This window comes from Rutilus rutilus (genome assembly GCF_951802725.1).
Source record: "Rutilus rutilus genome assembly, chromosome: 13".
NCBI lineage: Eukaryota > Metazoa > Chordata > Actinopteri > Cypriniformes > Leuciscidae > Rutilus > Rutilus rutilus.
The window spans coordinates 16745439-16763017 of NC_140218.1; the positions used below are offsets into that span (position 1 = coordinate 16745439).

A 17579-nucleotide genomic window follows, 5' to 3' on the forward strand; every position below is an offset into this window, starting at 1 on the left:
AGAGTCGGAGCGCATGAAGGACTTTGGTGCCACCCTCAGGATGGGAGGAACACTGGACAAAAGGCTGGGGTGACTACTTTGGGCCTGTCCCAATGTAGTATGTTGACAGGCAGGTAGAACATCGAATCATTGCATTCGGATCGAATGGACGAAAATGTTTTGGTCCTGTGACTTCCAAAGAAGATGTACATGTTTTAATATTTAGACCACTTCTATAATTGATTGCTATCAGGATGTGAAGAGAGTTTCAATCAGTATAACAAAAGTGTTTATAAAACAAATTGCCTATCCTACCGTTAAGTGTATCCTTCGTGTCCACAATTGTTTGCACACATTCCAATTCACGATAAAGAACTGAGAGAAAATGAATCGGCTTGTCTGAGTTAATTATTACAGTTTTTCTCAGTCGCTTTGGTGCATTTCTCACATCACTATTTACATTTGCACAACAGTTAGTTCAACCTCCGCAACATTTAATCATTTGTGCACATCATAGTAGCAGTTTCTCATTCCTTCCAACCAATTGCAAATGCTTTTGGACATGCATCAATTGCTTTCATACAACTCTCTGCTGTTTTATAACATTATCATTTGCTTATGTCATGTCAGTCAAAATTAACTATACTTGTGAATGCTGAATAGTCATTCCATATAAAACTAATAGTCCTCATTTCATTGCTTGAGTCATTACATACAAAAATGTTGAACTAGTTGTCAAAATCTGTCAAGCAAATTAAAAAAAAAAAAATTATCTTTTTTTTTTTCTGAAAATGTCTCCTAAATTGAACAATTTCTCTCAGGTGAATCTCAGCTTTCACTGATGAGGAACGTCTGGATGTGCATGAATGATTACAGTACTATGTATGTTGTATGTTCAGTTCCAATATGTACTGCAGTATTGTGTACAGTTGTGCACAGCTCTACCCAAAGGGAGTTTATGTTTGTTGTAAATAAGGGTGTGTTTTTTCTTTTGCACAATGCGGTGAACAAATTAGAATTGCAAAGAGCATATGCAGTAAAAATGTGAAACATACATATTCGGTGTCTTGTACTCAGTTACCTCCCTAAATACAGTAATGTGTAACTTTACTGTATTTTTCAAATGGCTGTGCAAATAGTATATAGTGCTGTCTTGAGCATGTTCAGGTAGTGTCACCAAGATCTGACTTTTTTGCATTGGAAAACATTTACAGAGTAAACTGTCATAATGAAAACATGACAAAGCCATTTGACTATCTTGTTCATAAACAATGGTGTCAGGACTTTTCATTTTGATGACACTGACACTTTCATTGACATGAATACTTGCTTTTGAGGAATGAGCTCTCCATTTTGAGCAAGAGACACGCTTTTGCAGGTTATCAACTAGGTTTTGCAGTTTGTACTAATTGTTTTGAGAACTGAATTAACTGTTGTGCAAATGTAAATAGTGATGTGAGAAATGCACCAAAGCGACTGAGAAAAACTGTAAATGTAAATGTAATGTATTATGCCATCTTTTGTTTTGGTGTAAATAAATCACTTAACACTAAACTGCCAATAAGCCACTGGGATGGGAGACCACAGACGGTTGTCATTTACTGTATTGTATTAATAGAAAGTCATAAAGATATAATATACATTTTCCAAAAATAGGTTTTAATAATATTTTCATGCCGTGACCGTGTGGACGGGAACATGTATGACTTAGCAATGAGCACTTACTAGACCGTCTTATTCTAGCATTTAATGTTGAGGAGCAATCTAGCCTAAAAGCATCGAAAGGATTAAAAAGTACACAGCCTCATTAGGATGCAGCTTTCCGTTTGAGAAGCACCCATGGTCTTTGCACTTGACCACTTGTCTACTTACATGACGTATTTCCTGTATTTGGCCCAAGTGTTCAAGTGGGCATGAAGGCCGCAAGTGTGTTTAGAACTTTTGATGACCTGATGGGACACACTTACAACATAGTTAAAAAAAGAAAAAAATGTACAGATCTTTTTGTACACATTTTTGTTTTCAAAAGTTTAAAATAAAACTTCTCAATGTATGTTTAATAATCCCTATGTAATAGATGACACTAGTAGTTAGTAATTCTGATGCTTAATTAAGTGATAAAAAACAGTTGCAAACGTTTTACAAAGTACACGCATGGGTCTACTCATCTCTATATGCAACACTTCATGTTTTACTACAGAATTTATTTTCATCTACAGTTGGAAATATCTACAATATTCATCTACAATATTCACATCTAAGTTTTTCTTGACATGGTGTTAAGTTCCTGAACTTATTAAATAATGGGATACAATGCCAATGCTCACATTTAAGTTCCCTGCACTTGACCACTTACTTACATTAAAGGAGCTGTATGTAAGAAATGTATTTCAATTAATCATAAAATGGCCCTGATATGTGACTAGACATTAAGAAATCATGTTCATTTCAAATACTTATATCACTGACAACAGTAGTCCGGCCAGGATATTGTCATTTAAAAGTGAAGTTGCAGCCCTCAACTGATGTTGATGTTGTCATGTTGTGTTTTGGCCTGAAGCGCCACCCTCCACCTATCTACCAATCACGAAGTCAGTAGTGTTTCGGCATCTGGGTTGCCAGCTCAGCTCTAGTTACCACAGCTGCAGCTACAAACGTTCGTGCTGGATCCTGCAGCCTATCTGGCAACCTCGAGTCAGGGGGGAGGGGGAGGGGATATACCGCTCTACAGTAATTTGAAAGTGATTGCAGTACCAGTTTTGGCCACAATCTTACATACGGCTCCTTTAAGCATTTCCAGAGTTTGGCCAAAGTGGGTGTGAAGACCGCGTTTTAAGACTTTTGTGTACTCAATGGGACACACTTAACCAGTGCATGCTTGTGATGCTTCATTTGCAAACGTTTTGCAAATTATAATTCTTACGCGTTTGACTTCTCGGGAAATGTCAATGGTATGACCCATTTCAGATGCATTCAAAATTACAACAATAGTGGCTACATATAAACATAATTCAATTTTTACATTTAAAATTTTAATTCAATTTAAATCAAAATTATTGCTAGGAACAAATCAATATCGCTGAATATTGGTAGGGACATGGTTTTGCCAAAAATATCAAGCACATGGCAAATACATTTTAATTTTATTGGCTGAAGGGGATGTCATATGATATTACTAAATGTTTTTTTTTTTTTTTTTTTTTTTGAACATTATTATTGTATTTTATTGTATATCAACAGTAAATGGGACGTTTTATATGAATAAACATCCCATTTAGGGATGCTTATAAATCCAATAAGTCCAATAGGACAACGTCATTTATAAATGATGCAAAGAAAATTGCATTTAAAATACAATAATATTATATTGTATTATATTGTATTATAAAAAATATATAATTTTTTAATGTCATATGACATCCCCTTCAGCCAATGTGCTTGATATTTTTGGCAACAAGGAAGTGAAGGAGGCATTAGCCCATGTTTGGTCATTGTGAGGTCATTTTAGACTACAAAATGCATATAAAATCCTTTTATTTTATTTTATATCATTGTACATCCGAATGTGTTTTCTAAAGTTTTTGGTAATTTTTAGTGCACATTTTGTAAAAACAGTCACCCAAAGACCAAAAAATCTGTTAATCATGCATGAATGACAACGTCCTTTTAGGGGATATATTTTTTCTGTGTAGCTGGCACTATTGTTCAGTGCTTGCAGGCAGTATAATAGTCTTTTTGCCTGTGTTTTAGGTTGATGTTAGTAAGTTTTATAGAAGACAGAGAGGAAAAGCTGTAAGCTACCTTTTCCAGAAACGATTGATGATAGAAAGTAGAATGTTTTTTCCAGAAAGTATCGAAGTTTAGAGAGTCGGACATGTAACCCGAAGGTTGCGGGTTTGATTCTCAATACCGACAGGAAACTACTGAGGTGCCCTTGAGCAAGGCACCTAAACCCCAATCGCTCCCCAGGCGCTGTAGTGAATGGCTGCCCTCTGCTCCGGGTGTGTGTGTCCACGGTTTGAAGTGTGTGTGTGTGTTCACTACTCACTACTCCTAATGTGTGAGCAGAGCACTAACTTTGATGGGTTAAATGCAGAGGACACATTCAGAGAATGGTTTACCACACTTGGCCTTCACATGTCACTTTCATTTTCCTTCACTTAGTGACGGCAGTGCGCCAGAAAATGAGGTAGTAGAAAGAAAGGAAAAAGTTGAGGATCAAGGAGGATAGAAGCAGTGAGGGTGATGGCAGAGATGAAGAATATAAGTCATAGATTATTGTGGAAGTCAGGCATTTGGGTACATAATCCTATGCCAGTTTGGAAGATTTGAAGGTCAGATGGCAATGCCTATTGATCTCACTACACGAACAAAAATGAAGACAAAACAGGTCAAAATCGAGTTACATGTGGAAAGTGTGGAGTATACAGAAAAAGAGGAGTCTTGAGTTGATTTTCACTCATGCTACAATCATTGATTTGGAATTCCAAGAAAGAAACCATGTTTTTAATGCTTTTTGAAACAGGTTTTACTACCACTGCTCTGAAGTTGCATCAGAATTTGTTACATTTTTTAAAATTTTCACATAGATCCAAATGAAATATAGCAGCACAAGACGAAATGGAATGTTAATAAAGCTTTTTAATGTTTTTTGTTTTTTTTTAACACTAAGACCTTTTCACTACTTCTCAGATAGTGAAAATGCATTTGAACGTGAAGTTTCAGACAATTTGCAGAAAGTAATTTACCCTAATAGGACATTTACCCTAATATAGGACAAATTTATAACCCTAACAGTTTAAATTATGGCACCCTAAAAAAGGTCAAAGGTCAGATGTAGAAAAATAACTTTGTAAAATGATATTAGTCTTAAATATATGTAAAATATAAAGCCATAATTTTTTTTCTAACTGTGATTTCATAATTAGTCCCAAAGAGGTTTAATATTTTTTTTTTCAGTTTAAAAACTCAAAAGGCATCTTTTGGCCTTAATTAACATTCTGTTTTTTAAATGACTGTAGTTGAAATCAAACCCAAATAAATCAGTGTCATGTGCAGAATCTTTAAATAATTCCACTTGGATTTTAATTACAGATGAATAAAATCAACTTGAATCTCTGAAAACTCATAAAATCGAATAAAATGATTGTAACAAGTTGAATGGAGGGAAACAAAGATGTTGTCATGAAGTAATGATAATAAGAATCGAGTAGTCTTTGAAGACCTCTGTGTGATGTCATGTCTGAAACTTATGTGATCCTGGCAAGAATAGATTGCAGATGTTCGTAAAGAATTATGCTGTAGTATAATTTTTAGTCCCTTAGAGAATTCAAGTGCCTCAAAAGTTGTAGTAAACTAACATTGTTCAAGCTTTATGTATTATTATTGTTATTAGCCTTCTGAACACGTTCTAATCCTAAATTAAACCGTTGCTATATATGCATTGAACTTGATTTATTAAGTCCACAAATATGTTATTCCAAAAACATTATAAGTCACAATGTTATGTTTATTTCCATTACCAGATGTATCGTCTGATATACTGGCCCGAATGTTTTCTCTCCACGGGTCATTTAGAATGTTTTATTCAACAATCCAAGATTTTTCTCTTAGAAAACGAACAGATAAGCATTTGGAAAGCACTCATGTTATAAAGATGACGCTTTAATGATAACATTTCATAGCGGGTATTCGCTGCGGGCAGAGAGACATTTAATCCATTATCTATACGCTCAATGCAATTAACGAATGCTTAATCTAACGAATAATTAATCAGCTTGGGTATCATGCGACTTCCATATTCCTAAACGCAGTTTTGAGGTTTTCTAGGCAATTCAGATGGGACCTATACCACAGCATTCTTCATATACTGTTGGAATAGGCTGTCAGAAACTATTTCTCTGTCTGTGCAGGATACTTTAAGTGAACCACAAGACGTTTTGGAGCCTAGGTCTGTCTCTCTACGCACTGAGAGAGTGGATCGCTGCTGCCACCTGGAGCTGTCCGTTCAGCACCTGCGCAGCTCCTCCGCGCATTCAGCCCAACGTTGCTTCATCAACAAGGTTAACCTACTATGGATTGCTATATCTTTATCTTAATGGTATACATCGCTTTAACAACATAAAAAGCTGTTGTGTGTGTAAACTGTAAAAAATAAAAAAAATCTGCCATTTTACGTGACTTAATGAGTTTTCAGTTTTAAGTCGATTTCCTTCATAAATTCAAAGTGGTCGAAAAAGTTAAGTTTTCAATTTTAGTGGGTTGAACATATGGTAGCAGAGCTATGATTTTAAAATGCAACAACTCAATAGCCCCAAATTCGTAATCAAATATTTAAATACATTAAGGTCATATACAAAACGTATACAAATAACTTGTCCTGAATCGCTTACTAATGAAATACGTTTTCTGCTTTTGAATTGAGCAAGTTGAAACATTTGCATCGCCTTTTCATTTGCACGCGAACGTCTCACGAGCGCTCACTTTGGATTGGTACGGTTCTTTTTAAGGTGTATCTACACACGACGCTTTACCCAATGGTTCTCAGAGACATTTTGAAGGGGAGGATATTTGCTTTGCTCTCGCAAGCCATTTTAGAACAACATGGTCAGTCATAGTTCGACAGCCAATGGTGAGTGCGCTCTGGTTGGACTTGCCTCTGCCTCTCCAGTCCCTTCTCGTGCTGCTGTCCTCTGCGTGAACGCGCGTGGTACCCAACGCTCGTGAAGAGGAGGAGGATGTGGCGCGCGGAGGGGAAATGGCTGCCGAAAACAAGCCGGAAGGTAAGTCAGAAACATCGGGGATATTTTTTACTTGTACGACAAGAGTGTGCGAGGGAAAAAAAATTGAGGCAGGCGAGGAAGAGCCGTCAGTTGAGAAGCGAGGAGCTTTTGGGATTTTAAAGCCTCTGTGTTTATCCTCACACACTCGTTATTCCAGCACGGAGACATCACATCACATCACCCTAGCCAGCATCGGTAGCTAGCCAGCAGTGTGCATCACATATATTTAAAAACAATCCGGAGCAAAAGCGCGAGAGCCTCTGAAAATTCAAAAATCCGTCTCGCGTTCCGTTTCCTTCAGCCTTAACGGTCGCGCTCAAAGCAAAACTTGTGAGCCGACACGGCTGTCGATTTCTAACTTCTTTTTTCGATTTATCAAGCTTCTTCAGTTGCGTAAATTGTTTCAGAGTTTGCGGGTATAGAGTTCTGGAGACCGTAGTTTGACTTAAAACTACCTTATATCCTGGAGTCGTATAAAACACTACTGGTAAGCTAGTTTAATACTAGATTTTTTTTCTCTCAGTCACTTTCACGCGTACATAGACTCCAACTGACCTTCTTTTTAGCGGTTTTGTGATGTGTGGTCAAAGCAATTTCACTTTGAAATTTGCTTCAAGGACACATTCTTCCATACCAGTTTGCCCCCTTTACGTCATATACACATAAACAGCAATTTAAATCTCTGAACTAGATTATTGTATAACCTGAGAGTCTGATATTTCCAGACCTTTATAGAACCAATGGAATGTGTCGACAATAACGCAAAATTCATTTTTATTCTTTTGCCACGAAGGAAGATGATGTGTCATTGAAGATTATACATAACCATTTCTCTTTAACACTGTTTTGGATACTTCTCAGATTTGTCTCTAGAATGTACGAGACAACAAGAGTTGCTTTTACTCTGAGACACTCTAGTACAGTTGAATATAATGTAACTTATGTCCACAATATGTCGCTGCTACATTTGGCTGAAATACAAATTCGTTTTTTTTTTAAATGACTAATTATTTATGTCAGAAGTAGCAACGGAATTGTTTAATAGGCTATTATTATGGCTATATGACAATAATTAGCCTACACTTTAAACAGCTTTGTCAAGCTGTCAACACTCTCATATATCAGATTTCACTGTATATAAAACGTATGAACAACGAGGTTTTGGGAAGTCGTCATTAGTTGCAAGGATTTTTTATTGGAATTCACCTTCAGTGTCAGATCAAAGTAAATAATATTTTTATTAGCCACAAGGTGGCGACATTGAGTTAAAATAAGTTATTTTAAGGAATCATGATATCATTTCTTACAAATATTCGATTGGCTAAAGCGAATATACAGTCATTCTATCATGGTTTTTGATAGCAAACTAGCCTATAAAAAAACCTTTAAAGAAAGCAATATGAGTTTATAAATGATGCTGTGATAATGATATTTTCCTTATCATGATGCTAAAAAGCCTAGTAGAAAGTGAAAGATAAGTTTGTTTATAAAATCTCACTTCTGTGTAGTAAATTATGCATATTGATAAATTAATAAATTATCCTAATAAAAGTGGCATTAATGACTCCAGACAAATCCAGGGTTCTGATTCTGAATATATAGCAATCCACAAGGAGGTGGTATTGAGCTTCCCAAATGTTCACTTTTATATTTTTAACACTGTGTCAGCTAAGAATACAAGCATTACCATAAATATACATCTCTGTTTGTTTTCAAAACAGCACTGAGGCTAACTACCTAAACTAGCTCTCTCTTTGTGGGTGTGTAATTGTGGGTGTGTGCATGTTAATAGTCAATCTCTGCATGTCTGTGTGTGCATTTCAGATTCAGACAAACACAAGCAGCCTTGAAACGTGTCTCAGACTGGCCTGCTTCCTGCCAATGCATCTCAGTAACCAAGAGCTTTTTAGAAACCCTGACTTGTGACTCCCATTGCAGAACAGGCTCGGTTATTTTTGTCATGCTTGTCAGGTCAATGTATGGGGGAGGAGCTAGTGTTCCACACCTCCATATTAATGTAGAGTGCACTGCACTGTATAGCTACTACTAAATTCAGTAGTCCCATATAGTGCGTTATATTTAAACTCTAGGCTTACACACTTCCAGCATGTATGCTAGGGGAGTTTTCCATTATACGTTTTAGCGCTGATTTTGCCTGTATTTTAACCTTTTGTCCTTGAAGCATTTAAAATGTTTGCATAGAGCATGGTTCTCCAGGGCCTTATTATTTGGCAGGGTTTTTTGCACATAAGGACAGGCTGTTCTTAGCTGGAGGCTGCTATGAAAACATGGTTAATGTCTCACGCACCCCATAGAGTTCTTCTGTCTCCTGATATGACCCAGCTCACTTTTTACAATGCCAGGAACTGGGACTGTACCTATGGAAGGTGGCGACCGTGGATTGAGATGTGCTGGAGAACTGCACAGTTAAAGGGACAGTTCACCCAAAAAATGATTTACTCATTTACTCACCCTCATCATTTTCCAAATCAGACTTTCTTTCCTCTGTGGAACACACACACACACACACACACACACACACACACACACACACACACACACACACACACACACACACACACACACACACACACACACACACACACACAAAAAAAAAAGATATTTAAAACAGATATTGAGGACATGGGGGTGAGTAAATGATGACATAAGTGATTTAAATTTTTGGGTGAACAATTACTTTAAACAAAAATTTCAACTATGCTCCATATTTCTATACAGATCAATTTGAATTTGGTGGTTCCTCCAGAGAATGGCAGAAAGGCTGTTATAAGGTGCTGTTTATTACAACAACTGACTATTAGTAGAAGCAGGGAGGATATAAGCTTACAAAGCAGGATTTATGATATATTGAGCCATTATGTAGAAAATGAACTTTTAAAGATCTCTGCATAGTCCTCTCCCCCACAGTTCTTAGTTTGAGAATATGCTTTTTAATTGAATTAGTGAATGGCAGGGATAGATGGAGGTGGCACTTCTTCCTGGGGAATCGTGACAGATCCTTTCGGCTTGTCTCGATCCTTCTCTACCTGCCTCACGCAGAAACACACATTAACTTCATCGATTGGTGTAGCTTACTAAAATCGAGCCTCACCAAACAGCCCTGGGACCACAATGAGTGTGATTGCTGCCCTCATTGCTACCTGTTAAGGGCTATTTCTTGACTGTTTATTTCAACACCTACAGATTTATCAGTAAGACTGACGAGCAAAGTGAAAAAGTACAAGAAACACAGGCAGACACACACAACATGTCATGAGTTTTTGAACAAATCAATTAGCATCGGAGTTACTATATGCAGTGGTCTAGAATGTTTTCTCCCTTGGCAGCGTAAAACCTTATAGCCATTAACAGCTGGAGCCATCTATAATACTTTGTTATAGTTAATGAAAATGTGCATGCGGTCTCAAGTTACAAGGGAACCGGGTTGCTTTTACATTCCTCGTCCATACCCCTGCCTGCAAATGAAACTGCATTTTCTCCCCACAAGGCAGCACCCTTAGGCCAAAGTAATCCCTTTAAATGCACCCCTGAATGAGCTTGATAAAAAAAAGGGGAGAAGCAAATAGGCATGCTGAACTCTGAGGCCGAACGGTGCATATTGTTCGGGAGAGGTGTTCTTCAGCATGGAGATGGACACATTTGGGATGCATGGGCTTGCTGATGGGAGGGAGACCGGGGTTCGGCAGACATGACACTGCTGACCCCGGGAAACATTCTTATAAGTTCCTGCTATGTGCATGGGGGAAATAAACACTAAAACAAAGTTGTGAGCCATTGTACATCCGGGAATGTGTACTTTTCCCAGAATTCTTTTTTGCTTTCTCCACTCTCTCTCTTTGCTTCCTGAAGGACTGAAGAAAATCCGTAATCCGGATCGAATGTACAGATCAGCTGTGTGTTATTCGGCCCATGCTCCTCCTAAGAGTGTCAGTGATGACACAGAGACGAACAGTAAGAGCTGCTTATTAATATTGCATTCGTGGCATTGCTCGAAGGGGCCACTTGCTGCCTAATCTATTATTCATCCATCGATTCATTTATTTACCTCTTGATTTCATCTGTCGTCCTCTCCTCCTTTGGGATTTCCTGTTGGGGCTTTATGTGATGATTGACGAGTCAATGCTTTGATGGGGGTATGTTGTCGATATCAGATGTGTTGTTAGTAACTGAAAGTGTCAGTGGGTGGGTAAGACCTTGCACATCTCGTGCTCCAAATGCTAGCGTCGACCTTTGAAAAACATCCATCCAGAGGTCCCAATAGCACAGCGTGACTGAGCTCTTCTATCTGTTGAAATAATTTGTCAACGCTACTAGACGCTTTTCCCCTTAGAGTATAAAACATGCATATTTTATGTCGGACTTTTTGCATAAAGCATTTGTTGTGTTCAGATCATGTGTATGTTAATATGGCTTGATGTGTTGTAGAGCTCTGATTACCCTAGAAGTGGCACTGTTCTCATGTTTAATAGGCAGTATATTTTTTTCTCCTGGCACCTCTGAAGTCTTAGTTGATCTGTGTAATTAAGCCCGTTCATTTTTTCTGTAAATTTGTAAGTGGAGTTAAATCAGCCTCATCTTCTTGTTATGCTGTCTGCTTATTACGCCATGGAGTTGGCTAAGTCCTTGCCAATTCAAAGCTCAAAGATTTTAAGAGATGTAAAGTAAACTGCAGAAGTGGCTGTTTGCAGCCAGTCATGTTGATATTATTTCAGATGGTTTGTGTAGTATGTGAGCATGCCTCCTTTTGTATCTGTCTGTGCGTTAAGTATCAAGTCTCACGCTCTCATACACCAGCATGATTTAAAGGGTTAGTTCACCCAAAAATTAAAATTCTGTCAGTAATTACTCACCCTCATGTTGTTCCAACCCCGTAAGACTTTCGTTCATCTTCGGAACACATTTTTGATTAAATCTGAGAGCTGGATCACTCCTACATAGGCTTCTATGGGATTGAAACTTGCTGGCCCATAAAGTTAGAAAAGACAATGTTTAAAATTGTCCAGGTGACTACAGTGGCTCAACCATAAGTTTATCAAGCGACGAGAATACTTTTTGTGCGCAAAAAAACCCAAAAATAACGACTTTATTCACAATTAATTTTCTTCTGTGTGGGCCTCTGACATGAGTTCATGTAGTATAACAGCGCAGCGCTTCTGTGTTGTACGTCACACGCATCACACACATGACCAGCGTCGGCCAATAGTGAGCCTACATTCTGACGTACAACACAGAAGCGCTCCGCTGTTACACTGTTTTGTTGCGCACAAAAAGTATTCTTTTCGCTTGATAAACTTATGGTTGAGCGCACTGTAGTCACTTGGACTATTTTAAACGTCGTCTTTTCTTACTTTCTGGCTGGCAAGTTTCAATCCCATAGAAGCCCTATGGAGGAGTGATCCAGCTCTCAGATTTAATAAAAAATATCTTAATTTGTGTTCCGAAGATGAACGAAAGTCTCACGGGGTTGGAACAACATGAGGGTGAGTAATTACTGACAGAATTTTCATTTTTTGGTGAACTAACCCTTTAACCATTGTCTGTGGCTGTCTAGCGGCCCAGTTAATGTTGGGTGCCTAGAGGTTTTCGTATCACCAGGACAGTAAAAATGCAGCATGGCTTGGTGGAAACAGGTAGGCCTATGTGAGTAATCATGTGAGTAATTGTGGGAGTAGTTATGATAAGGATAAAGGGCTTTAGCGAGGATCTGGCGGCGTGTCCTTTACTGTCTGCTGTGTGCGAGTAAATGTGTGTGTGCATGTGTGCTCGCAGGTCCTCACCTCCTCTTTCCCTGAGATGGGATTTTCATGGATGGGTGAGCTTGGCTGAGGCTGAAAATACATAAGAAGGCTCGTTTTTCTCTTCAGTTTGTTGCAGGCGCTTTGGTAGCTGAATTAAGTCACTGTTTTGGGCTTTGTGGGTTTAGGCCAGTCTCATACTCATACTTTTAGATAAGATGTTCGTAATGATTTAGTCAACGTAGAACCAAAAAGGCTGCATAGTCTAGATTCAGTTTAGAAACAAGTTTCTCTATGTGAAAAATATATGTATTACTGGCAAACTACAGCCAGAATTGTGAACGCACTAGTGGATACGGCTGGTCACTAATGTCTGCTGAGAGCTCATCAGATGTACCCAAGTCTCGGACATCACCCATTAAACCACATCAGTGTTTTAACAAGGCTGCCTGCTGGTGATTTGTCACAGTGGCTATAGCCAGCCTGACAAACAGCAATATGGGCAGACACAGCTGAACACTGCTGTGTAGCATGTCTAGTCTGAGGATTCAGGGCAAATAATGAAAAATAGAAAGTGTCTCAGTATTTCCTATGGCTATATACTAGCAGCATTCGAAGGCAGTGAAGGCAGACAGTTTGTCCATACATTTGCCTGGTTCACATTATTAATGTATTCCGTATAACATGTTATGCTTGTTATATGAGCTCACTTTGTTGTCTATCCTTTTACAGGCAATATTACTGCTATCTAATACATCATAAAGTTGAACAAGAACATAATCAGGTGGAAGAGAGATGCTGAAATTATGCTGTTTGTGCTCCTTAATTTAGACACAATCATCCTTTTGCTCAGCAAAGTCCAGGTTTTTGCAATTAATCAAGCATTGATTTTTCAAAGAGCAAAGCATGGAAAATAAATTATGTAATCTAGATTTAAAGAGATGGCACTGATTAACTGTCTATTCACAATAACAAAATAAAAGACCACAAAGCGTTGTATGCAGCAAACTGTGGACTGTGAACTAGATTATTTAAACTCGAAATATTGGCTAGAAACAAAAAAAAATATATATAAAATGGTATGAGCCTGACAAAAAATGAATATTTAATTGGCAAAGTTGTAATGCTACAGTTGATTTTATGCCATACAAATCAGTTTAATATTACAAGAAATCTTTCAAACTGTTATGAGAAGCCTGTTAATATTGCATTTTTTAAAGCTACATTACTTTTGCACTTTGCCTAAAATGCTATATTGCTATTTGATTGGCTGTTAAACATACAACCTTTCATCCACAAGATCTAAAGCAGTGTCACATTCATAGTAATGGACGCCAGGTCTTAAAGGTTTAAGATGTGGTTCTCTTTATTATGCCCTCAAGAGATGTTCAGTCACTCACAGTCAGTCGTGCCAAGAATAATTTTCTTACTTCTCACAAATATCTCGCTTAATTGTAACTGATTGCCACTGAATGGTAGCATATGATTTAGTCAACATTATGCTGGTTCAGAGGGCTTTTGCTATTATGCTTCAATCCATGCTTCTTTATTTCCTTTCAAGATAATAGCAAGGTCTAGCTTCTTATAATGTGGAAGTGCTCTCAGTCAGGTGCTAATTGTGACTTAGTGTTGAGACTTGTTCCAGGTAATCATTTGTTCTTAGTTTGACATCCGTTTAAGAAAATGTATAGTTTATTTTGAGTAATGGATTTATTGATGTGGTGGTGTCAGAGATGTTTTATGATTTCAAGTGGCGATTCTATCTCTTAGATTAGATAAGCTAATTCACCAGAGAGTTAGTGAGTGGAATATCAGTCATATGTAAATGGAGGAAATGAGAAGTATGTGAATATGTGCAGGGCTCGACATTAAGCCTTTTCATGTGCTTGTCCATTTACTTGTCCGAGTAAAAAAGTTGCTTGTCCGGATTTTTTGTGTGTGTGTGTGTTGTAAATATAATTGATTCTGAAGCAATATTCTCATCCGTGTTCAATCAGCGTTGATATATTTAAATCTGCATATTGTAATGTATGCACCTTTAAAGGGCATCCCCCCCCCCGCCTAATCTTATTAAATGTAGGCTATGCTTCATCTTTCATTTTAAATTCCTAAATTTGATCAATAAATTAAATTATTTAGAATAATAAGACACTATAGGGCTGTTACCCTAGGTAGTGCTGATCAAATTAAGTAATTTACACTGAAAAATTACAATTGCATTAAATAATGTTATGAGATTGTTTTAAATATACGAATAAGAAACGTTGGAAAGAATGATACTTTTAAATATAACACTAAACCGCCAGTAGGTGGCGACAGGCGACCGTCTTAATGCGCGAGTCATTGATTCATTCATTCAAACGATTCGTTCAAACGACTGATTCATTCAAGAATGAGACAGGTGTTTATGAATGGAACATTGAATCTTTGACTCAAACGATTCGTACAAAATGCTGAATCATTCAGTAATGCAAACACGGTTGGGTGTTGCTGTGAGTTGCTGTGAGATGCGCTATGGTTCTGCTGTGATCTTTGATTGGAACTATTATTGCTGCTGAAACAGAACAAAAACAGTCTATATTGCATCTAAAATGTAAGTGACTATATTTGAACTGTTTATTGAACTGTTGTAGGAAATCAATATCACATTTTTAATTGTGATGGTATTCAGGAAAACAGCATTCGTCGTGTGAGGTTGCTTAACTGTCTGTATCATAGGCTATGTTAAAAATATTAAAACTCCACATTTTAAATTTTTATAGGTAGTATGTTGTTTAGCATTTGTTTAGATTTCTCCTCGAGAGGCTGCGCGAGCCTCAACAGCGCAACATTGTTACCGTCAGTAATACATTTATCCACTATCGATCGCAGCTTACAATAAATTTAATAAAATCAGAATCATTCTCTCGTTTTAGTGATTCCCTAGTTTTTTTTTGTTTTGTTATTGCTACTTGTCCGGTTGGGCAAGTAAAATTCTCTTTCACTTGTCCCGGACAAGCGTTAATGTCGAGCCCTGCTGTTGTTATCCAAATTAGAGCTGGACGATTCTGGATAAATTGAAAATCATGTTTTTTTTGGTTTCAAATAGAGATCAATCATGATTTTCCCACAATTCTGAACAGACAACTAAAGAAAATAACATGTAATTTAGTATAGGGTTCTGACAAAATATTAATTGCTGCAGTCTATTTGAAAATGTTTAATTAATTTGAATACATTATTTTAAAAAACGATTCAATGACTCCCTTATAAACACTTCACTTGTTTCATTACTGGATGAATCAGCGTTTTTTTAACTAATCTTTTGAATGAATGATTCAATGGCAAATACATTTTTTAATAGTCACTTGTCACCACCTACTGGTGTAACAATGTAATTGACATTCTCATTGATTGAAGTTAGCCTCAAAAGAAAGGTGATTGCCTCTATTTTGATCGCTACAGCGGTTTAGTAAAACATTTCTGATGAGATACGATCGCTTTATATGATGAACAGATTGATAAATAAATAAAATTTAGGCTTTTATTCACATATAAACATTCATCAACTCACACATCAGTTGTGGTAAACGAAAGCTCAAGCATGTTTGCTTGACGTGCAAGAACCAATGAGGTTCATCAGGGCTCCAGACTGTGACCAAAAGGGTGCATTTTGCAACCTTTTTTCCTGCCGGTGCAGGAAACCAGGAGAAACATTGTGCCATGAACAAACAAGTTACAGAAGGCTTTTTAATCCACAAATCACCAACATTCACCATGGATTTAATGTAGCAAAGCTAACTGTAACTATGAAATCCCACCAAAGTCCCACTTTTACAAAGGTACATGGTCGAGAACGGCAGTATAGCACGATTTGCCAAGACAACATAATCTGCACTCTATCATATACACAATATTGTGTGAATGCAAAAAGTTTTGACCAAAAAAGATGAGGTAATTTGATCGGATGTCATGTATTTACGGCATTTTACCAGCTAGAAATACATGCTCAGTTAATTAGTTCAACTTTTATGAGTATTTAGCACTTTCTTTTTCTTTCAAGTTCACAGAACTGGTATATTTTAAGTAAACTGAACAAAAAAAAAAACAAAAAAAAAAACATTTAATTTAGATGAACTTGAGTCTAACTGAACGGCTGGGATTTCTATTTCCCAGCATGCTTTGCCCATGGCACACGAAAGGGAGAGTAAATGCTCAAATTAAATGTAATATAACGTATTTTGTGTGCAAGATTAATGTTAAGTGGGAGATTTAGAAGTGATTAATGTTTTGTTATGCTAATTTAGAAGAATTTCTGTTAATGTTGGTTTTAGGATAGTTACCATCATGGTGACAAGTGGCACATGAGGCTTGATTTGAGAGCAAATATGTTAAAAGCTTTATATTGCTGCACTCATACATCAAGTTCTATAACATTCTATTGCTTGTTAGCAAATTAGAAAGGTAGCATTTAATGAACTAGCTTGTTATTGTTATCTAGTTAGTATAAGTTTATACTAATAAAAATGTTCACATTGAAGTTACATGAAAATTTTAAGTTTAAATTAGTGTACTCAAACATTTCAAGTCCAGAACAAGTAAAATGTATGAGTACTGCTTACTTAAACTTTGAATTTCTTAACTTAAAAATTGAGGCAACTGATTATTGAAGTTTTGCCAACTTATCTGAGTTTACACGGCGCTCATGGATTAGTTTTACGATCTCTTTATGAGCGGTTTGAAGCATCAAAGTGGTAGTTGCGTAGCTCTCAACGGATGGACAGAAATCTCTCAGATTTCATCAAATAAATCTTTTTTTGTGTTCCGAAGATGAACAAAAGTCGTATGGGTTTGGAATGACTTGAGGGTGAGAAATTAATGACAGAATTTTCATTTTTGGGTGAACTAACCTTTTAATAGACAAAGGCTAATCATTGTCATTTAGAAAAAAGATCACGTGGGTGTTTGAATTGAGATCGCAATATTTTAACGATTAATTGTGCAGCGCTAATCCACATTAATTCATTGTACATCTGCGGTAATTCTTCATGGCTTTTCTTACAGCTGTCTATTATTTGCTTGT

The 17579-nt window shown here is 37.0% G+C and overlaps 1 protein-coding gene across 1 annotated transcript in view; it reads left to right on the top strand.

Annotated features, from left to right (window-relative positions):
• Positions 1 to 6703: 6703 nt before the first annotated feature.
• Positions 6704 to 17579, top strand: part of camta1a (calmodulin binding transcription activator 1a) — a 439941-nt gene continuing 429065 nt past the window's right edge. Inside the window, 2 exon segments of the mRNA XM_084428326.1 lie at positions 6704 to 6761; positions 10632 to 10733. Coding sequence (XP_084284452.1) covers positions 6737 to 6761; positions 10632 to 10733 — 127 coding nt within the window. The 5' untranslated portion in view covers positions 6704 to 6736.